Below are 23,271 nucleotides of genomic sequence, written 5' to 3'. Positions count from 1 at the left end.
AAGGCACTGTAACAGCGCTCCCTGAACCTGCTGAACCGGCGGCAGATCCTAGAGGCCATTAAGACAGTCCAAACGATGATGAGAGCAAAATTGATGCAGTAGCCATAGACTTGGGACTATTGCGACAGGATGTCTGCACCATTGCCGGCAGGACCGCAGTGCTCGAGACCCAGGTTTGAGAATTCACAGAGGCCAAAACACAGCTTCTGAAAAATGTGGACGAACTGGCACAAAGAGTAAAACACCTGGAAGATAGGGCTGAAGAAGCCGGAGGGCGAGCATGCCGAAACAACATCAGAATTCTAGGCCTGCCAGAGGGCATCAAGGGAACCGACCCCACAAACTACGTCAAGAACCTCTTAATGCAAGAAATTCGGGCAGAGAAACTCTCACAAGGTTTCACCATCGAAAGAGCCCACCGATCCCTCACCAAATGGCCGCCCCATGGGGGCTCCGCCTAGGCCAGTAATAGCAAAAGTGCTCAATTATAAAGACAGGGAGACAATTCTGGCCTTTTCAAGATCAGGAGGCCAGATTCAAAGAGACTCCGCGAAGATAGCCATATATCCCGATTACACTTTCCAAGTCCAAGAGAGCACAATTTATCTACACAAAAGCAAGACTGAAAAAAGCAGGCCTGCGCTATATGCTCTTATACCCAGCAAGATTGAAAGTGCTGCACAACAATAAAGCGCTTCTGTTTGATACGCCGGCGGAAGCAGGGAATGGATGGACGGGGAACAGATTCAAGACCTTGAAGTAAAGGGGCGCAAACCACGCTAAGCCACATCCGGGGTGACCACATGTAAGGCCAGCTATCAGGTGTGGCACACACAAAACAGGCTAAACTGACATTTAAGCGCAGCAAGATTGATTATTCACAGGAGCCGTACCGGAGATGGATTGCTCCTAACGTGAAAGTATCCGAAGCGGATTTCTTCTGCTCCCAGAAGTAATTTGGGTATACGTAACCTGCCCGTAGGGCGCCAAGAGACCACTACACGGTCAAATGGAGCGGAAAAGGGGTAGTCATAACGGGGGAAACCTCAGTGGACAGTTTTTGTTACAGGGGAGTTTAAAGTTGTGGGAGGGAGGGAATACGAGAGTTGGTATTATTTATTTATTTATTATTATTTTATGTACCGCCTTCATCCAAGGTGCTTTACAGTTAAGAACAAGAAACACATCAAACATGGAACAGTAGAAGCAAAACAGTATACATTAATCAAGTCTTAAAATCGGCATTTAGAACAATTTGCAAGAAGAGAGGGGAGGGGAGGTAAGGAGAAAAGAGAATGAGAGAATAAATGAGTGAAGTGAACGATAAAAGAGAGATCATAAGAGAGACAGGAAAGATAAAGATAAGGAGGACAGGGAGAGGTAATAAAGGGAGGGAGGGAATGGAAAGAGGGGAAGGTATCAGGGAGGGGAGTGAAGAAGAAGTTCTTTCAATGAGGAGCGGAAGGAGGTATAGGTGGGGGAAGAGCAGATAGAGAGAGGTAGGGAATTCCAGTGTAAGGGGGCAAGGAGCTCAAAGGAGCGGAAACGAGAAGAGGCACATGGTGGTTGGGGGGCAGAAAGTAAGAAGAGATTAGCAGAATGAAGGGAGCGAGAGGGGGTGTAGAATGAGAGGAGAGAAGAGAGGTAAGGAGGTGCGAGATTATGAAGAGATTTAAAGACAAGACAAAGGAAGTGAAACTTAAGTTGGGAGTGGAAAGGAAGCCATCCTAGGTAATAAAGTGAGTTGGAGATAGAGTCACGGGGAGAGAGTAGACAGAGAGTACGGATGGTTGAGGAATTACACAGGGAAAAGACAAGACCACCCAGAGCTTTAAAAACCACCGAAACCAGAAGAGAAGCCACCAGAGGCGCCACCCTCGAGAACATTTGGGCACTCAAAACTCATGGCTGACAAGATCAGAATTATGACATGGAATGTTAGGGGAATGAACAGCTTTGTCAAACAACGCCGAATCCATACATTCATAAAACGGAGTAAGGTCGGAATTGCCTTGCTACAGGAGACTCATCTGGATGCACATAAGCAAGGAGCACTAGAAAAAACCTGGAGAGGCACATTGATTGGCTCCACTTACTCAACCTACGCCAGAGGGGTCCTGATCTGGATCGCTCCAACCATTTCCCTTAAACTAATAAACACAAAAACAGACGTTGAAGGCAGGATGGCCTTGGTACACGGCACTATAGAAGGAAAGGAGGTCTGTTGAATCAATACCTACGCCCCCAACCACAACGCTATAGTCTTCTTCCATTCACTATGCAGACGGCTTAGCCCTTAGAGATAGCACCCTGATATGCGGGGGGGACCACAATTGCACCCTGGACCCCCGCAAAGACAGATCCGACAATAAACACACCCGCCCATCTCCACCTGCCAAAATATTAATCGCACTGACACAACAACTGAAGCTTAAAGACCTATGGAGGGAACAACACCCTGAAAAATGGGAGTATTCCTTCTATTCACCCCTGCACGCTGTCTACACCAGGTTAGACTATATATTTTTAAGTGAAGAGCAACAAGCCATGTTCGGGGACACACAATACTTAGCCAGAGTGTTGTCTGACCACTCCCCACTAGCAACCACCTGGACGGTGTCCACACCTAGACAACCCGTACCTACGTGAAGGCTTAGAAGCGAGGTCCTGCTAGACGCAGCCTTCCGCGAACAGATCAGGAAAAGCATACAAGACTACTGGCAGATAAACTAAAACAGCGTGCGACACATAGGCACATCATGGGAGGCGTACAAAGTGATCATGAGGGGAGAAATGATTGCAGCTATAGGGGGAACCCAGAGATCCATCGTATCTTCGCTAGAACACACTGAAAAGGAACTGGTGGAATTAGAAGTAAAGGCCAATTTAGACCCAGAACACATGCAAAAGGAGGTTGAGCTCAGACAAGCCTGTTTAATGTACTGGGAAAAATTGGGGAAACTTAGCTACACAAAATATATCGAAAGAAGCCATGCCCTCGGTGACAAACCAGGGAAACTACTAGCTTGGCTCTACAAACGGAAAGCCCCCAGGATGCCCATTTGCCATGTCCGTGGGCCGGACGGTGCAGTAGTACATAATCAGACAGAAATAAACTCGGTGTTCTCTGGGTTTTATCAGGACCTTTATGCCAGCACCCCGTCGCCCACGGACACCGAAATAGAAGATGTCCTAGACATCATCAAACTGCCCAAACTGGACGCACAAATGGCAGGGGCCCTGGATGAACCCATTACCCCGGAAGAGGTGATGGTCACCATCAGATCCCTGCCGTTGGAAAAGCTCCAGGAACTGACAGGCTCCAAGGGGAGTTTTATAAAGTGTACGAGGACGTCCTGGCACCATTCCTAGCCCAAGTGTTCAACAAAGCGTATGAAGTAGGCACCCTCCCAGACACCATGAGAGAAGCCGTAATCATCCCACTATTAAAACCTGGCAAGGATGGAGAGGAGTGTGGTTCATACAGGCCCCTATCCATGTTAAACTCAGACAACAAGATCCTGACGGCGCTACTGGTGAGAAGACTACGTAAAGTAGTCTCTTTACTGATCCACCAAGACCAGACGTGTTATGTGCCAGGGCGAACCATTACTGAGAACCTGCACAGATTACACCACGTTAAATACAACCCCAATAGCAGACCCGAGAAACGCGCAGTGGCGTCTTTGGATGCCACTAAAGCTTTCGATTCAGTCAGGTGGAACTGGCTGTATGCCACCATGACAAAAATGGGGATAGGACCAGCCTTCTTAAAGTGGACCAAACACATATACACCTACCCTTTGGCCAGAGTGCGTACGAACAATACATATTCTGACAAATGGCACCTCTACAGGTGCACATGGCAGTGATGCCCACTCTCCCCCATGCTATACATCATAGCTAACGAACCTGTAGCTGCATACCTACGACAGGAATATGGGGATGGGGGCATAGTAATAGACGGGGTGACCCATCTGGTGTAAATGTACACAGACAACACACTCCTATACTTAAACAACCCGGAACACATACTGCCATACATCCTGGAAACACTAGACGGGTTCTATAGATACACAGGGATCCAAATCAATAACGAAAAATCATGCCTCTTCCCCCTAGCTGCTCTGAGCGAGGACGGAGGAGAGAGTCTCCCTACTATGGCCTTCCAGTGGAAGACCACCTCCTTCAAATACTTGGGAATCACCATCCACCGTGACCCCAAAACTGAACACACCTTGAACACGGTAAGAGCTGGAGAAAGCCTAGAAAAATCAATGGACTTCTGGGGTAAACTGCCGCTCTCAGTGGCAGGAAGAGCTGGACTTGGTAAAATGGTGGCGCTGCCTCGACTTTTGCATTGCTTCACCAACGTCCCATTCAACATCCTCCCGCTGTTCTTCAAAGATTTAAATAAGCTCTGCAGACGATTTCTCTGGCAGGGAGGAAGGCACAGAGTAGCGCTAGAAGTGCTACAGAGACCCTACGACAAAGGAGGCCTGAAAATCCCCAATTTTGAACTATACTACTTGGCAAGTCAATTGAAACATGTAGTGCAATGGATGGCAGAAGAGTTCACAACAGATACCCTACTCCTGCAACCGGCTATCTCCCAGACGCTCCTCAGGGATTTACTCTGGGTCCCAGCAGGCGCAACACAAAACAGCCCATACTTGGTGAAACTGGGGATCCAGATCTGGAAACAAGCCTGCAAGACAGCGAAGATAAACGACCCATACTCCCCTGAGATCTCTATTGCCGCTATTATGGCAAGCAGACCTTAGGGACAAAAAGAGGTAAGGAACAAATGGAAGCCCTGCGGAATAGCTACACTGGGGGACCTGGTGAACGACCAAGGGATCTTAACATTCGCTGAGCTACACAAAACCTCGGGTCTGCCAACAGGACAGTTCCTGCCTCAAAGAGCAGTGGTGTGAAGGTTTACGGACAGATGGCCAGAGGTTGAGAACCTAGAAACAGGGCACGAGATCATAGAGAACATGCTGAATGCAGCTGAGGGAGGACATGAAACCTCGAGGCTTTACGAAACATTACTGGACAGCATAACCAAACAAGATCTTAAATGTAAAGCGAAATGGGAACATGAACTGGGCTTGGATCTCGAGGATAAGGAATGAGAAACCATAACCCACTATCATAAAAAGGTCTCCAGGAACGCCCGATTGCAGCTTATACAGTTCTACATCATCAACAGAGCGTACCTTACACCAGAGGTGATCTCCAGGTTCAGAGGGACGGGAGTTAACGAATGTCCTAAATGCAATGAACCCCGCGCGGGAATGACTCACATGTTTTGGGGATGCCGGATAATACAATCATTTTGGACACAGATTGCAGCAAAGGTGGCTGAGGCAGACATCGACCTAGATGTGCAAACACCGACGGCATGCATCCTGGGCAGATATAAAAAAAGCAAGAAGAACAAACCCCTAAACAAGCTCAAGGATTTGATGTACATTCTAGCGAAGAGACGCATTGCACTGGGTTTGAAAAGCACTAAAAGCCCAAGTGCGGTATTGTGGTGGGAGGACCTTCATAAATGGGTGACGGCGGAATCTGGGGCGTGGGAGAATGCATTGCGAGAACAGAAACTAGACACCAGCGCAGACTTACACCAATGGGTGGCGCTCACGGTGCCATTATTTAACCCGAGGGAGGACGAAGCAAGCAGCCCGTGATTGGAGTCTGGTAAAGGCAGAACTGAAGGACAAACTGTGGTCTTGGGAGGGAGGGGAGGGCGTTAGTTACATGTGCAATCATAAACGACGCATTGATGATGTTAACAGTTTTGTTGATGTTGTTTAAAACCCAATAAATATATTTAAAAAAATAAATAAATGAAGTGCACCACAGAGGAAATCAGGACTGCACCATGTGACGAATCAAGGGAATTAATCCCTTCTCCCTAAAGGGGAGCCCCCTCGTGAGGCTTGGGAGGTGGGCCCACTGCGCAACACACTCACTAGGAGTCAAGGCAAGTGGGACCTCACCAGGAGAGATTCTCCTTCTGGGGACAAGGAGTCCTGTTCCTCTGAGGAACTCCCACATTCAGTTATGGCCTACTTGGGAATATCAGACAACTTAAAGGATATACAATATAGAGACTGGGAAGAAGAAAATGCTTCCATTTGTCATTGCCAACCTGAAAATGAATATGTCTCAAATAGAAATTGCCATTTAACAATGACAAAGAAGCTGAAGTGGAGAGAGCCAATGCCGCAAGCTGAGGCCTAAAAACACGTATGTCAGCCAGGGAACCCTCGGCCCCGACGTAACACCTGAGAGGGAGGAGACACTGCAGATGGCGAAGCCCGCAAGTTTAAAAACTGCAGGAAAGCCGAGGGCAGGGCACGGAACGCAGAGCGTCCAGCAAGAACAAAGAAGAGAGAAGGCAATAGTGGTGGCGTGACCACAGATATCCTGTGGTGGGCTGGCGGTCCCTCTAACGACACTGAGAATCCAAAGAGGCCCGAACCACCTATCATCTGGTTACCCGTGGAGCTGGCAATCCGTAAAGAGGAAGAATACGGAGCTTGGGAGGATGGAGAGAAGCAAGATGCAAAGAAAAAGAGTAAATCAGCAAATCCCAATTATACAAAGGCCCCGGTGACGTTACCCCAGGCGAACCCAGGTAAAGAGGAAAACGGGAGGTCTAAGGGGAATCATTATGGAAGTGTTCATCCTCCTCCCAGTGTTATGTACGAAAGAATAAGGACATGGAAGGATGATGACAAGAGAAGCCTGAATACAATACACCTTGAAAGAAACACTGGATACATTAACGGTATTCGTTATGGGACTGTTCATACTCGTCCCATTGATATATGACTGAGAGCGAAAACGGGATGATGGTAATGAGAGAAGCCTTAAAATAATCAACCTTGAAGGAAACATTGAATTTAAGAAGCAAACACCTGAGGTGCAAAGCAGAGTGTTTAATGAGAGAAATACGAATGCAATAGGAACTTTAAGACACAGTAAGAATGGGAGAGCCAAGCCTGAGTAGAAGGGCAAACTGCAAAAATCCATCAAAAGACAGAGAAACTCAAGAAAAAGAATACTGTGACCTAAAAAAAAGGAGACGAGAATTACAGAGACTGTTTATGAGTACCCTGGGAAAGGGACTGAGCAGCCCTATACAAACAAAGTAGTGGTTCAAGGTTCAAGAAGCCAATCTCTGAGAAAGGAAAGGAGTGTACCAAACCCTTGAAGGAACTATATGAACGGATCAAAGAAGTCACAAGAGAATACTTGAAATTATCGTATTAACGAGAACCGAGAAGAAGAAACCTGCAAGAAGCAAGCTGTGGAGAAGGGAGTGATTCTCCCACCTTTAGTTGTTTGAAGGTGATAGGGTCATTTAGGCTTACTTGGGACCGTGGACGCTTTTCTTTTGGACTTTCATAGACTACTGACAAACATCTTTTTTAAGTTTAATAGGTAGGGAACACCCTATAAAGATAGGGACATATAGGCGTTGCATTTATTCTTTAATAAAAGCATCATCAAAATGTCTTCAAAGAGTCAGTGTCCTCCTTCTGACCCGCCACAGACGAATCAGAGAAAAATAACACTTGACTGCCAAAAGCAACTTGCCTGGGTGAGACAGACCTGTCCAGCTACCGGTGGGAGAGCAAGGGTTGAATGCCAGCTAAAGATGGAGGACAGCAGTGCAAAACAACAGAGGTATTGTAGAAATACAAGGATATATGTATATAGACTGGGTCTGATACATTTACAATGAGAGTTACTAGTGAGGTAGACTGCAGCTGCCAGTGTTATACAGTAAGCATGTGTTGGGGGAAAAAAGGGAATTAGTGCAAGGAGGAAGGGTAGCCCAAGGGAAGGGGTGGGTAGAAGCTGGCCTAAGGATCATTTGATTTGGGATTTGTCCTGAAGGGGTATGCATTACCCTTATTAATAAAGGGACCAACAGCGAGTGGGGAAGGTGACGAGGTGAGTTGTGGTATGAAAGATATGTCTATTCTTAGCCTATTGTGTTTTTAATATAAGTGCCGACAAGGGTTTAAAAGCACCCCCCCCCCACCCCAACTTGGTGGCCTATGCCTTCTTGGTCTTCTGAAACTCAGGTTTGTGGCCCATTTCCTGTCCTAATATTGTTTACATTGCAGGTTTCTCAGCACTCCTTTCTCGCCAGCTGGTCTGAGAGGGTGGTGTGGTTCCAGTGTGCTCCATTTCTGACCCGGGAGAAAATAAATGTGTGCACTCACCCAGGTCAGGGCCGGAAAATGTAGGGGCTACACACTATTCGAGGTTCAACTGCAGAACACGCTTGTAATCCATTTATGCTTCTAGTGAACGTCAATGCAATGTCTCAAGGGCTGTTGGATCAAGGGGCCTCCCCCTGCTCTTCTGTCCTTTTCGGTGAACAAAAATTGGTGGCCATTCCCTGGATCTGCTCCACCTACTCTGGAGGAAATGCCGAGGTATGTGAAGAGACCAGGGAGTGTACTTCAGAATGAAGGAAAAAGTATCATGCGGAAAAAGACTCCAGCCTGTAAACAATGCAAAGTGCTATAGTACAACAAACATGAAGACATTGAACAGTAAGAGTTGCAATGTGACTTCCCCCATGCTGCTATCCCTTTTATATTGCCAGCTCATCACCTGGCAGTGCACCGCAGGGAAGAAGGCATTGTGATGGACGCTACGGGTAATACATGGGGCCTCAAGAAGTTCCAGTGGGAAAGCTCTCCCGAAGGTGGATGGGGGAATACACAGAGCAGATTGGGCTAAGAACGAATGCACAGAGTAAATAGTTGTTTAACATACTTTGGTCTCTGGAGTAGAACTTCAGGAAAGATCACTAGGCGCCTTTCTTTGTGGGAAGCAAGCAGCTTGGCATGCGTCTCCTTAAGGGTTGCAATGTCTGTCTCGAGTTCTTTGATGGCCTAGAAGAAAAATCAGAGAACATATTTTAAAGGTTTAAAATGGCTAGGGGAATAGGCAGAAAGCACAGGATCTGCTCTTATACAATAGGACTGCCCTCAGATTATAAATGCTGCAGAGTCTCTAAACTAGGAAAGAAAGGTTTGGCACCCAACTACACACAGCCTCGGTAACATACATCAGGTCATATGGCAGAAACACACGTGACTTTAGTGTGAAGAGTGCTCACATCAAGGTCTGTGTTCTCCTCAATTCCCACATGATTACTCATTATTTCAGGGCTATTGATCCCACTTCGAATGCTCTCTGCTCTCACCTCTTTGTGCTCTTGCACCTCTTTAGTCATGGCCGTGTTATGGAGGGACATCTGCCGCAGTACAGGTGGATAGCCGCAAACTGCAGCCTTTCGTGACAAGGTGGACACAAAAAAGAAAAGAAACATCTCATTAGCAATGACTTAATATGTCTGATCAGAGGTCCACCCAACTTATTCCAAAGAGAGCATGGGCACACATGATTTCAACCAGCAATTGGAGAATGCCCTCCCTCACCATCTCACCCCATTGTTTAAAGAACATCTCACTTGACGACCCAAGTCTATCTTCTCAGACCATAAGCACCACATCCAGTGTTTAGAGTCTTTTCTCAGATTATCTCACTCATTTTCAAAAGAGCATTGTTCAGATAATTTCAGTCAGTTTACCAGGGAGGTAGGCTCCGATGATAGACCATTCAGGGTGGGATTTAATGTAAAAAACAGGGTATCCTTAGTGCAGCAAAAACATTACCACAAGTGATAGATAAATGTGTTTACAAGCGTGCACATTGAAAAGGCAGCATGCATGCTGTTGAGGCCGATATAACTTAGAGGAGGCAGTGAGCCAATGCAGCAGAGTGCCCCCAGCCATTGCTTACCTGCAGGTTCTTTTCCTCTGAACCACTGCAAGTTTACACATGGGTTCCATCATTTCAGAGAAGTTGGAGGCACACTTTGTGTACTACTCGGATAACCACATGCACTATGGTTTCTGCAAAGTTCAATTTTGGCTTGAATCACACCCGAGACACAGTGTACCCTAGGTACTCCATTTAATCTGCCTCAGCATGCATGTTTTCCTTTCGTTAACTAATCTCAGTACCTCTTTCAACTTACATAGCACTGCTTCCAACTTCATGCCATGGTCCCCTGCGCCCTTATAGTGTTTGTTCAGTGTATGCTTCCACTTATTTATTTATGTTTCCATTTATAAAGCGCTCTAAACTCAGAGGCATCAAGGTGCTGTTACAACCAGTTACACAATCTTGGAACATCAATATGGTAATTGATATTTCTTGCTCTGTGCTGCATGGATCAAGTTTCCTTTGCAGGTGTGCTGTTCATGCCAACCCACAACAAGGGGGACTTAGTGTGCTACATGCAATTTACCCAGAGCAGACGAACCTTCAAATTCAATGGCAACCTTTTTACATTTTGGCACTTTCATTTATTTTTGTATTTTGCCCACTAATGTCTACTCTCAGTTCTGAAGCAGTCTGCCATCAATTATGTCTCTTTACCACTGATCGAGAATATGCAGTGTGGTTTTGATTCCTTAGTCAGCATCGAAGACCAATATGGCCTCTTGTGTCTTGTGCACTCTATGCAACTCCTTCACTTTCATCAATCCCCTCCTCAAAATGTTACACCTCCTCGCCTTAATTTCTCCAACCCCGTCTTAAAGATGTTACTCCTCTCATTTCAAAAGATGTGCCTCATTCCTCAAGCTGTTACACCTCCTCCTTCTCAAAACGCGTCCTGCGCCTCAATAATGTCTCCTACCACCTCCTTTACTAAGCTCTACCACAAAGTATTTCACCTCGTCCTCCTCCTCCTCCATCTCCATGTCTCCAACCACCAAAACCGACCCCTTTCTTGTCTCCTACCTCTCCCCAGCAGCCTCTGTAATATGCCAAGCAACTTCCTCCTGCTTCAAACACCTGATCCAACCTCCCGTGGCAAATGAATGAGAGCCTGGGTTTATATAGTGAGATGAGCACCCCCCCCCCTCAGCTCCCCTCAGGCTGGATTTAGCGTGAGGGCCATGACCTGTGTTTCTAAATTAATGTTGCTTGCTCTGTGACAGACTGTTCCCCATATGTTCCCCTGAGCTTGATGTGCTGGGAGGGGTGCAGCCCAAATCTTTCAGGCCTGTCAGATATTTTGGAGATGATTAGCTTTGCCCCGTTACTGCAGCGCGATGTGTAGGGAGACTATAGTGCTCAGAGTCCTCCAAAGTGTCTGCTCAGCCTCTGACTGCCTTCCAATAGGATAGCTACTTTCGATTGCACAGAGAAGGTTTGTCTGTGGCACAACTCGTGCACGGTGGAACATTCCAGCAGCATCATTTTGTTAGGTACACTTTTTTCATGGGGCCACACGGGGAAACGTAGGGAGTGATTCTGAAACCAGCAACGATGTTTCCTTCACTGGTGCACGTGGTTTGTGGGCCATACGGAGAAATGCTGCCAGCGGTTTGCAAATCATGCACCACAACCTCGCTTGCTAGGTTTGTGTGACTTTACCTTAACTCCCCTAACATGTCAATATCCATTGCTAGACCTCTGATACCATTAATAGCGAAGTGGTCAAACTTATTTGGCCTGGATATGAAATAAGGAATGTATTTGCCTTCCCAAGGACTCTGGGTCTGTATACTGGGATCTTTAGGCTCTTGCCTGTGGAGGGAATCTGTTTTCTGGTCCCATGTGACTGTTTCCTGTCAGACAGCGGGCACCACGCGAAGGGTGGCTTGGGGATCGTACACATACTGCCCAGAGTCCATCATCCCCTAACCTGAAAAGGCACCAGCCCTCGGAACACCCCCCTAAGATCTCCAGTGTCAGGCAGGAGACTCAGTTACAGATCTTCCCCTCGTCCCCACTGGCTCAGCCACAGCGTATCTACTGAGGCATTCCACACTGGATTGTAGCTGGGTCTCTCAGTGGACTTCCACAAAAGGTGTACAGGTGAAGGGTCAGGAACCATCTCGTGACTTTGGCTGGTCTCTTTCCCTAGCTGACCATGTCAAGGCAGCGTGGTCCATAACTAGAATGAAATGTTCTGTGTTAATGGCAGAATGGGTGAATTTTCCTCTCTCACATGGATATGGAAATGTCTTCAGGTGGTACCGTAGATAATCCAAAGGATTAAAACAAGTTACCCTCCATGTTGGAGATATGGGTGGGCTATTAAGAGGGCAAACCACAATCTTCAGGCTTGTGAGGGGGCAAATTACACTGTTGGTTGTTCTTAAGTTTTGTAGAAGTAGGACTTTCAGACAGTATCACACCTAAGGCTTAATGAGCTATATGGTCCTTCCTCTTTCTATGTTTGTCGGAAGAGGAAGCCTACTTAATCAGATTTGTGTTCTCTCGTTTCTAAGTATAAGACATTGGTACCTTCCGTGTTGGTAAGACCCTGGCAGCAGACAATCTCTGAAAGAAGGGACTAGACGCCACCTTCTTTGGGTATTTCTGGTCCACATAGTCTTGTTTACCTGTTCGGGTTGGTGCACCTCTCTGCAGTAGAGTTAAAGCACAGTCAGGAAAGACAAGGTTGTTGGTACCACAGACCAAGCCTTGCAACGTGGTGTTTTCCTCCTAGAGGTACTCGCAAGTGCATACGCCAAAGGTTTCCCCTGAATGGGTGGTAGGACCCCGAGTGGTCAACTCTACCCAGAAATTGAAAAGTGATGCCAACTCAGATCGAGCCCAGTCCTGAATCTCTCTTACCACTAGGATACAAAGTATTCTATCCCTCCAGGAAGCCCACAGTGGCAATTAGTACAGGACCCATTTTCAGCATGGCTCACCAAGGCTCACCAAGCGTGCAGCTGAATTTAGGCTACACACTTTCGGGTAGCTAAATTAGCCATATTACTGAGGTCATTGTGACACCCAAATTATGCTGGCCCCAGAACTCCCACCTTTGCCCAAAAAGAGGAAAACATGGCATATCCAAGTGTGTCATCAGTGCCACCATTCAGGATGTTGAGGGGGCTTCTCGGGGAGCAGAAGAGGTATTTTGTAATGCAAGAGTCCCACATAAGGCCCATCCATTAAAGTCAATTGCCAGCAGTTAATACAAAAAATGTTAAGAAAGACTGAAGTTCAAGCTAAACTGCCAATTGATCCAACAGCCTAGGAAAGCCAAATGAAAAGTCCAGAAATCCACCAGGCCACTCACTATGCCATCTGACAACGGATATCAAACAGACAAGTCCAACAATGTGGCAGCATGACAATAAGGAAACAAGACCATTGCAAAGCGCAACCCATAAAAAGTCAACCTCTGTAACGCAAAAACTTCATGGAAGCAATGATGCTCTAAAGAAGAAGGGATTGGAGGAATTAGGTAGAAGAGCATGAAATGCATTTAGATTCAAGGGAGAAGAGGAGGGAGAGGCCATGATGAAAGCGGACACCGATTTCTAGTCTGCCAAGCCCCAGGCTGATGCTAGTACCAGCCAAACAGGAGATTAAAGGACAATTCTAATTCCATACCCAAATACAAAGGAGTAAAAGATCAGCAATTTCTTCAACCATATAAATAATGTTTCAATGATAACAATGTTTCACTCCAGGATTAGTCATTTTACACCATTTGCCGAAAACCTCCAGAGGCAATCATCCACAAGGGGCAACTCAGAATATGCAAAAACTGGAAGACATGAGAACCCAGAGGTTTAGCATCAGGAAACCCAATGCAACACTTCCATGGGAAAAGCCACTGTAGACCATCACTGCCCATAAATATCAGAGGTTTGGCAGCTCAGAATAAACTGAAGTCCAAATTCTGTCTTGTGACCCGGTCAACCAATAATTCAAATCACAATGAATCTAAGGGATCACATGCAGAGCAATCTAGCAGCACAATGGAAGCATACAGCAAAACTGCCACAGAGGGTGTTAATTCAAAATCTCTGTATGAGTGGTGGCCATAGAATCTAGCAAATTCAGTGCAAAGTCGTTTTGTAAACATCCTTATGCGTCATTCAGACAGAAGGGAATGCAATTGTACGTATGTCGACCTACTGTCATGGACCTCAGAAATGTCCAACTTTCTTTCATAATGAGGATTTGAAGATCGAGATATGCAAACCATTTCCTTTCCTGAAGAAACACCAAGAAATCGTGTAGTCTTTAACTGACACGCACAACCACCGGGATCCTGTTCAATCTGGCTACCGACCTCGGCACTGCACTGAATCAGCTCTCCTCAATGTCAGCAACTACACCTCTTCCAATTGTCATGCTAACCATTCATGTACACTTATTCATCTCAACCTCTCTGCTGCCTTCGATACCGTTAACCATTCTGACCTTTTCTTAACACTATCTCTCCTAGTCGTCAGGGAACATGACCTCACTTGGTTTGCTTCACATCCTGTCCCCAGACACTTCCAGGTGAACTGGACTAGTCTTACCTTCCCACTCACTCCCTTACTGTTGGTGTTCCCAAAGGGTCAGTTATGGGTCCACTTATCTTCACTCTCTATACCTGTGCTCTTAGCACCTTCATCTCTTCCTGTGGCTTCTCCTATCAACTCTTCACTGATGACATACCTTCTTCTCTTTTCCCTCCTTATCTGACGCACTATGGTCAAATATTTCTAACTGGCTCTCTGCCATCAAATACTGGATGGCATCTCACTCGCTCATGCTCAACTCTACTAAGTTCTCTACTTCGCATCCAAACAGGTTATCTCTTTCTCTCCCCCTCTTCTATTCTTCTCTCCTGACTATCTTCCCTACTCTGCTTCTGCTCACAACCTTGGTGTCGTCTTCAACCCATCTCATAACTTCTCCCTCTTCATCTCAGAATCTACCACTGCGCCAGACTTAATCTTCTCAACATCAGAAAAAGATGACATCTTCCCTTCAACACTACTAAGCACCTAATCTCATCTTTAGTACTCTCGCGATATGGCTACTGTGCCATACTACTTGCTTTCCCAACAATACTTTTTTACCTCTCGACAAAGTCCTCAACTTTGCTGTCAGTGCACTCTTCAACCTTCCCTGTTTCACCTTCACCCCACCACCCCCAGCCCATCGTCAGTTAGGCTAATTATCTATGAGACAAAGGGCAAAGTGTAAACTCATTCTCATCACTTTGATAACTATACACAGACTTGCCCCACCCTACCTTTCAGCCCATCTTACTCCCTACTCTCCCTCTCAGTCCCTACGATCATCTCCAGGTCACCTCCATGCCACCTCTCGTGCCACTTGAGCTCCCTCTCATTTCCACTCTCTTCCTCTCTTCGCTCCCTTACTCTGGAATTCTCTTGCTCACCCTCTACGCACCACACTACTACCACTCTCTCTATTTAAATCCAACATCCTAGCTTTGCTCCTTTCTGAGGAATCACTTCTATGCCACCACATCTCCCTATTCTCCTGCACCCACCTCTCAACGCCAACCCCAGAGCACTTACTCCCACCCCTTCATCCTAAAACCTAGCACTTCCTCCACCATCCTGTTCCTATATCACACTCCTTGTGCCTGGTTCATGTTTCTACCTCCCCTGCATCATCTGGTCTTATATCCACATCCTCTCACACATTGTTAAGGACTCTGGCCCGCCGTTCTGTAAATACATGAATGTTTTGTACACATAGTTGTGCCGAAAATGCATTGTTTTCCTTGCAATTTTCAGGAAATAGATATTTTTAAAAAAATCGGAATTTTTTACTATGTGAAAGATTTCCAACAAGAGAGACAAGTTTAGAAATGTTCTCCTTTGAGATCAGAAAGAACTTAGAATAACTCCCCAACTTTGTTGGTGTTCCAGGACAGCCCCCATGGCTTCCAGAGATAACAGTTTATGTATCTTTAAGAGGAGTTTGGCTGCTACTCTTTGGTGACATGGAGACAATGCCGTTAGAGAGGGTAAAAGCTTCAGAGAGTATGAGCTACCTCAGCTACTTATTACGTGCAAGACCCAATGGTCCTTTGGGGCTTGTCAACAATACTGTAAATGCTGGCTTAGCTGGCCCCCCAAAGGCCAGGAAAAGGTGTTTAACATAATATAGGGATTGGAAACCATCCTCTGAGAGATTGCCAGGTTGGTGCCTTGGCCTGGTCATCTGACGCTACAGCAGCCAGTTTGTCGCTAGTCCAAAAACTCTTCTTCTTTAAAGCATTGACGAATTTAGTTTTTGCTAGGCTGCCGCGACTTGTATGCCTTGAAGGCCTATGAAAGATGGAGGGAAGGCGCACACGATTCTCTTGCGGAGAAGATACATGACAGGGTAGGCTTGATTGCTTGCTTGACGGAACGTGTTTGTGTTTGGAGCAAATATCATCTTTGCAAGAAAGGGAACGTCAGGGACCGTCACCTGAACATCCATCTGAAGGTTGGCAAATGCCCCATGCCACATTTCTGGTCATGCCCCTTCCAATTGAACGTTGCTGGAGAGACATCTCCTAGGCTAAACCTAGGAGGTAGGAACACTGCCAATACCTCGCGAGGTAGAAGCTAGGCAAGCGTATCAAACTCATCAAGTATTTGAGTAGAATAACATGTGGGGATGGGGCACTGTTGCACGCTGCTAAATCCATCAGTGAATTCAGCAACACCCTTTTACCACAGCATCCCAGGCCCTGCAGCCCAAAGAATGCCACACTTGGGAGGCTGAGCCTTCCCCTTACTCAAACCCGTTGAAACCCAATCTGCACTTTGCATCTGTAATTTTGGCTCATGGGGGATCTGAAAGGGACATTTTATATGCAACCACAGCCAATTTCAGGCCAGAGGCCTTAAGATGTATAAAGGAGGAAGACCCCTTTGGTTTAATTTTCAGAAACAGCCCTGAGTGCAATGGTTTCCCGGGTGGGGTACTTGCTGTGCCACTTGACCGGCTCTCCTCAGAAGAGGTGGTGTCAACTATATCAGTGCCTCCATTAGAGTTACATCTGGTGCTCGAGCTGCAGGAGGAAGGACTGACAAAGTATCCATGGAGCCCGACTCTTCAGGTTGGACGGGGCAGAAGGAACTGCACCCCTTTTCTTGTCCGCCAAAAGCTCCAGGAATTTTTCCGAAAGTACACTGTCTGGGAAATAGTCTGGAGGAAGTCAAAGCGCCTGCTTTGTCCTATATTGAATAGTGGAAGTACAAGGTGAGCAGGACGAGCCCACAACAGAGGCCAAGCACTTCCAGAAACCCGAGGAAACAATGGGCAGAAGATACTGGCAGCCACTACTGAACACTGAAAAATAAATCGCCAGCCTTGGACACTAAACGCAAGTCACAAACACGTTTGGTAGAGTTGGCCTAGTAGGAGACTGCTGCAGAGCTGGTAAAAAAGGAGCAGAGAGATCCGTAATCTTCAGAAAAAAATACACACCGTGATCCGAGATACCAATTCCCAAGTCCTCTAGGTACTCCAAATCAACCAGATTATTGTTTAATAATCCAAACTTGACCACGGTCTATCCCATCAAGAGCGGATCAGCTGCCGGCAACTGCATAATGACAGAATCAGAGAAATACTGACATCCAATGAAATCATAAAGCTATTGCTTTAACACTGACCCACGTGGGCCGAGGTACCCATCAGTCACATCTGCTTGACAAGTCAGCAAACAAAATCCAAGCAAATATCTATAAGGTGAGGTAACAGAACACAGCGATCATGAGCAAGGAAGAATCGGCTTGATCCACTCGTGTACAAATAAAATCACGAAAATCTGTTGTTACTTCATTGCTAATATGAGACGTTGGGGAGCCAGCTGCAAAGATGGTAGAAATGTGCATAAAGCATTTGAAGTCCCCATACATATACATGATTTCATCAAAGAAGATTACACAATGAAGAGACTGAACATGTTGTGCCACGTGCATGGTTTTCATAGCTCAGACCTACCTGGAAAGGCAAAACCTTTCTGTGCTGCAAAAAGTAGGTTTAAGGACTATATACTGCTTCAGCATGTTGTATTATGTTAAGCAGTATACGTAGGGCAATGGCAACCGGTGCAGAGCTTGCTAACAAGGGTTCGAATCCCGGCGGGGCCAAACTCAGCCTTTCATCCTTCCGAGGTCGATAAATGAGCACCACACACTGTGGGTAATAATAAGCAGCGCTCAGATACCTGAGGGTTCATAGCGCTATATAAATGCGAAATTATTATTATTATTATTTTCTTGACGCTGCTGGCTGTGATGGAAGCAAAGGCTTGTTTCACCAGAAAGTTACATTTCCTGGTAGTGCTCAACTAATTCCTTTTTTCAGTTTTTCTTTATTTTTAAATTAAACTAATTAATGTAAACCTGTTTTGATGAAAGCGTTTAATATTGTATGCTGTATAGTGTATGTTGTTTATGGGTTTTAACCAAAATAAACAATTATACACCGAATGGGAGGACATTGGGCCTCATTATGAGTCCGGCAGTAGCCGTGCCGGTAAATACCGGCACAGCGGCCACCAGAGTCATTTATTTTCCGGTGCCCGGCAATAGGGACTTACCAGGGCATTACAAACCCTGTGGTCCTGGTAATTCCTCATTGCCAGCCGCTGAAAATATTACTCCCCATTCCCATTTGAGTCCCATTGGACGCAATGGGAATGGGGACAGCGAATGGTGCCGGTGCATCTGTCAAGGAGTGCGAGCATGTGCCGTTCCGGCACCCGCTCGCAGAACTCATAGTTTTCCGGTCCGGAAACAACGATACCGGCAAGCTTACCAGTACCGTTGTTTCCGGACCGGCAACCTTAAAATGAGGCCTATTGTCTTTAGTGTGGGTACCCCAGGAGTACTTTATTTAGATCAAGAAATTGGACCTTGGACTCAGGACTCAGTGAAAGGCTAAGACTGTTGTGGAATGTTATAATGCACCATTATGCTGCTAAAGCACTCATTTACTTTTTGTTGCAGCACATAAGGCGCTGCTGCCACTGTTACTGCTGTGCTCTGCCATATACCCAGTGCCACCCTCTCCAACCCATTGCATATAACTGTGAAACACAAATCCACCAACATAACACTTGCTCTCCTTAGTGCAGCCTCATTTAACGTAGGACAATATGCCCGACTACCACTGGCACAGCTACCTTGCCCCTTAATCCTGCATGCTGATGTGGTGGAAGATGCAGCCTGTAACTAGGCTCCAGTTCTATGCTATCCCCAAGCGCTACCCTATTATCTTCCCACTCATTCTCCTTAGCGCAGCTCACTTCCTACTTACTGGAATTGTCAAGATCACCTACCGAATTAGCCGCTCACATATTATACTCAAACCCACACATCGCATCTTCCTTAAAGCTACAGCAAATCTCCCAGGACATCGTCACCTTCTCCCATTTGATTTTTCATGCTGCAATTTGCATGCTCTGCCAAATGACAATCTATCGGATGTGCATTTGCATGTAGTAATGCACTTCCAGGCGGTCATCAGCGATGCAACGCCACAAGTTTTAGCACTTCACAAATGCCCAGGTGACAGAACATAACATAAGGGAACCTCTGTGGAACAAGTTAGAAGAGGGCTTTCATGAGACTGACCCTTTAGGATGAGGAGAATTAAAGACTTCCATCGTTTTAATGTTTTCAGAAGGAAAATGTGCTAAGCAGAAAATGCTGAAAAGCCATAAAGACATTCGTTTTGGAGAGTAGTTGTTCCTGAAAATATAGGATTAAGGAACCAAGAGAAACAGACATGAACCTAGTCCCACATCCTTCCCGCCTCCCTCAGCACAGTAGGCTGAAGAGTGCTCTTGCTTGCTGGTCAGTATGCTGACAAAGAAACCTCCCTCTGTCTGGGCTGCTACAGGAGTTTTTAATTGGCGGAATCCCATGATTTCTAGCATTTGATCATGAAATGTTTTGTTCCATTTCAGAAGTCCTTCCTCGTCAAAGTCTTCACTTGGTTCTGACTAGTCTGTTATTGGGTCTGAGCCTGATGGTGTTGAATGGCTTGGATTGGGGAGCCAGGTCGATGGTGCCTTTGGTGGAGGAGGTATTGGAGGTGGGTGCAGAATTGGGAAAACTGTTGAGGTGGAGCCACTAGATCCGCAGGAGCTGAAGGCATTATCTCAAATATCATTTCCTTCAAGTGGGCCCGTATTGAAGGAACAATTGTAAAATGCTTAATTTAGTAAGCAGGGTTTATTCCTTTTGAGGAAATCTTGTTGACGTGAAGGTCCTTTACACACCTGAGCTGTCAACAGTTTAGTGCACAACGCTGTTGGTTGTCAAAGACCATATATGATTGAGTAGGGTACTGATGCAATCCCACAACCAGAATCATATTTGTTTTTTTATTAACACTTATATAGTTATACAATAACCTTTAACAAAAAGAGAGAAACACCATTGATGCATACAATTTCCTAAGACTCAAGAATCAAAACATTTAAAACACATAATTTAGTTTAAAAATAATCCATCATCCAATAAAAGGAAAACAAAAAGAAAAACAAATTTTAATAAGCAGTTTCAATTAATTAATCTAAACATTTTAAAAGGATCAACCGTATTAAAATATTTCAATTCATCATTAGATAACATTTATCAACCATCCATCTGTTGACTTTCCAATTGCAATTAATAAAAAAAAAACTGCGAGTGCCAAAATAAGCAAGGTGGTCCAGCCCGCAAGACTAAAATGCCACAAGGTACTCTGATCACCTAAATCCAGAAGCTCTGCTAAAACACCTAAAGTACAGTTCGTGTTTCGCTTGAAGGGATGCTCATAGGAATAAAAGGTGCTCAATTGTCCCAACCACATTTTCAGTGTTAAAAAACGACATGTGGAGTAATTATTGGATGTCTTACCATATCGTACCAGCACTTCCCTGGTTGGGGCTAGGTTCCACCTGGATCTTGCAAAATCTCTAAGACAGTCAGGTCAGGATCCATCGACAGGTATGGAGCAAGCACACCCGCAGGTTTATAATCAACGTTTAAATGTTTTAATGATACATACGAATTAAGGTAATTCATTGTGGATGGCCAATCATGGTCCAACAAAACCTTTTTTACCTTAAACGGATTCCTAACCAAATCATCGATTGACGGCCCAATATAAAAAGAATCGTATTACAAAAATCTGAGTAAACACATATAAATGTGTGGCCCTTTACACTTAAGTATTGTATTTAAATCAGCGAAGAGGCAGAGCCGATTCACTGGCCATAAAATCATATAGTAAAAAGGATAGATGTTTCCATAAAGCTCGACATTTGAGTGAATATAATCCCAGCTCATACCTCACTGCCGCAAGGGGAATCCCACTCGATAACCGCAAAAGCTTCCTCCACACCAACCCTGCAATAGCAGGCAGAGGGTCCAAGGCCAAGGGAGGAAGGATTTCAAAACCATACAGAATTTCTGGCACTATTTTCCCCTCAAAGAATCTCACATAGGGGAGAATAGAAATTGTGCCATATTTTGCATCTACCCGGGTCAACTGGTTGCTAAGTGTCGCACCTCTAGACATTACCCATTCTTTAATATGCACTTTGCGCTGAATGGAAACGACGGTAAAACCTAGGTAGATGAAGCCTTCAACCTTTTCGAGGCAGTCCTGCCCTGCTCGCCAGTTAAAAGATGTTGTTTTCCTCTTGGTTGTGCAATGCATCATTTTTGTTTTCTTGGGATTCACCTTAAGATTATGTATCAAGGCAAAGTTTAGAAAAGCATCAACAGGCACTGCAGAATGATCTGTCTGCAATTGAATATTAAAAAATCGTCTGCATAGGTGATCCAAACAGGTTTCAAATTTTGGATTTTAGGCGTAGCAAATGCAGCAGGACTTAAGTATTCCCCCAATGTCACTCATATAAAGATTAGACAGGCAGGGCATGAAAACGTAGCCTGCCTCACCCCTCTAAAGGTCGAAATCCTGTGAGATAAAGTGACATTCGGATTAAGAAGCATCTGTATGTTAGAATCAGAGTATAATCCCACAATTAGCCTTAGCAAACCATAGGGAATGCCCCACCTCTGCAATTCTGCCCACAAGAGCCCCTGATTAACACAATCAAAGGCTGCTGAGAGGTCAATTGTTGCCAGGTAGATCGAGTCATATTTCTTATTCCATACCTGGCTTAGGGTTGTTTTAAGGAGAAAACCATTCAAGGGGGGTACCAACGTGCTTACAGAAACTGGTCAGCCATTTTTCTATCCTGCCTGTAGCTTTTTGCCAGCTTTCAAGTTGCTCCAACACGCTCTGGGTTGATAGTTAGTCGGATCTGAGCGAGAGCCTTCTTTTAGATATAGGAAGAATATGAGCAATGGACCAGGACTCAGGGAAAGGATGGGTGAGCACAATATTCTGAAAAAGAATGGTCAAAATAGATGCACAAGCCCCTGTCGCCCCCTTAAATAACACATTTAAAAGATGTTTTGCCCCTGGTGCATGGGAGGAGCTAATATTCAATATATCTTTTAGGTTTCCACAGTCAACCGGTAAAGTTCTTTGGCAGACTGGAGCAGACATTAGCAAGTCCCGGTTATCAACCCAAATGCAAAGTTCTGACTGGCTAATTTCCAATTCATGAAGTGCCAATGAGACTTAGTGTCCTTGTTCTTCAATGTATTAAGCATGCACTCTGCATCACGTTGATTATTCATTGCCCGCCTACCACAAAGCCAGTTTTTGTAGACCTGTTTTATTTTTTTAATATGTGGAAGCAAAATATCATAGGAGGTTCCCCTATTAAGCTTTAGCGCTTTCATCTGTGCATGCATGAGCTTTTGCCTATTAGAAACTTCAGAATCAAAACAATGCAGCTGCTTCCTAGGAGGTTTCTCAATGGGAAAATATAATGGTAAACTGTATTCTATAAAATCCTCCAGAAAACTCTCATACTTCTCAAGACGAAACGTGTTGTACTGCCAATCGCTGGAGGTGGCATTTAGACATGCTGATGCACTATCATTGACCCTGCAAATCGAGCCCACATTTCAACAGACTCTATTAACAGAAGGATTGATAGTTAAGACTAATGTGTGCCACACCAAATCGCCATTCCCACGAATCGTAAACAAAAGATTGCACTGAGGTGGCAGTGGTAACTAAACTTGGAGGGTACAATCTGGAGAGAATTGCAGATATTCAGCAAGCCATCGCTCACAAAAATATCCAGTGTTGAATTAGAAACCGCATTAGACCAGGTGAATATAGGGGAAGTATCTCCTTCCGTGGACCCATTTAACACAGAAAGACGAATTCCCTCCAAGCTCTTCAGCCAATCCACCTTGGTCTTGAGAATTTCAAGGCTGGATGAACAAAAAGGTCTGTTGTTCGCAAGGGCTTTAAGGAGGTGTAAGTTGAGGATTAGCGTCCTCAACA

The 23,271-nt window shown here is 45.4% G+C and overlaps 1 protein-coding gene across 3 annotated transcripts in view; it reads right to left on the bottom strand.

The window, feature by feature from the left end:
- Positions 1–23,271, bottom strand: part of C3PH20orf96 (chromosome 3p C20orf96 homolog) — a 454,062-nt gene that overhangs the window by 27,013 nt on the left and 403,778 nt on the right. For all 3 annotated transcript variants that reach the window (XM_069650961.1, XM_069650963.1, XM_069650962.1), the window contains 2 exons: positions 9,248–9,334; positions 8,815–8,933 (listed from right to left, as the gene is read on the bottom strand). In XM_069650961.1, the coding sequence (XP_069507062.1) occupies positions 8,815–8,933; positions 9,248–9,334 (206 nt within the window). The remainder of the gene's footprint in view (positions 1–8,814; positions 8,934–9,247; positions 9,335–23,271) is intronic.

The sequence above is a fragment of the Ambystoma mexicanum genome, chromosome 3p (assembly GCF_040938575.1).
Source record: "Ambystoma mexicanum isolate Mex_15411 chromosome 3p, UKY_AmexF1_1, whole genome shotgun sequence".
Taxonomy (NCBI): Eukaryota; Metazoa; Chordata; class Amphibia; order Caudata; family Ambystomatidae; genus Ambystoma; species Ambystoma mexicanum.
Note: the sequence above shows the minus strand (reverse complement) of the source record. Positions and strands in the feature narration are given on the sequence as shown.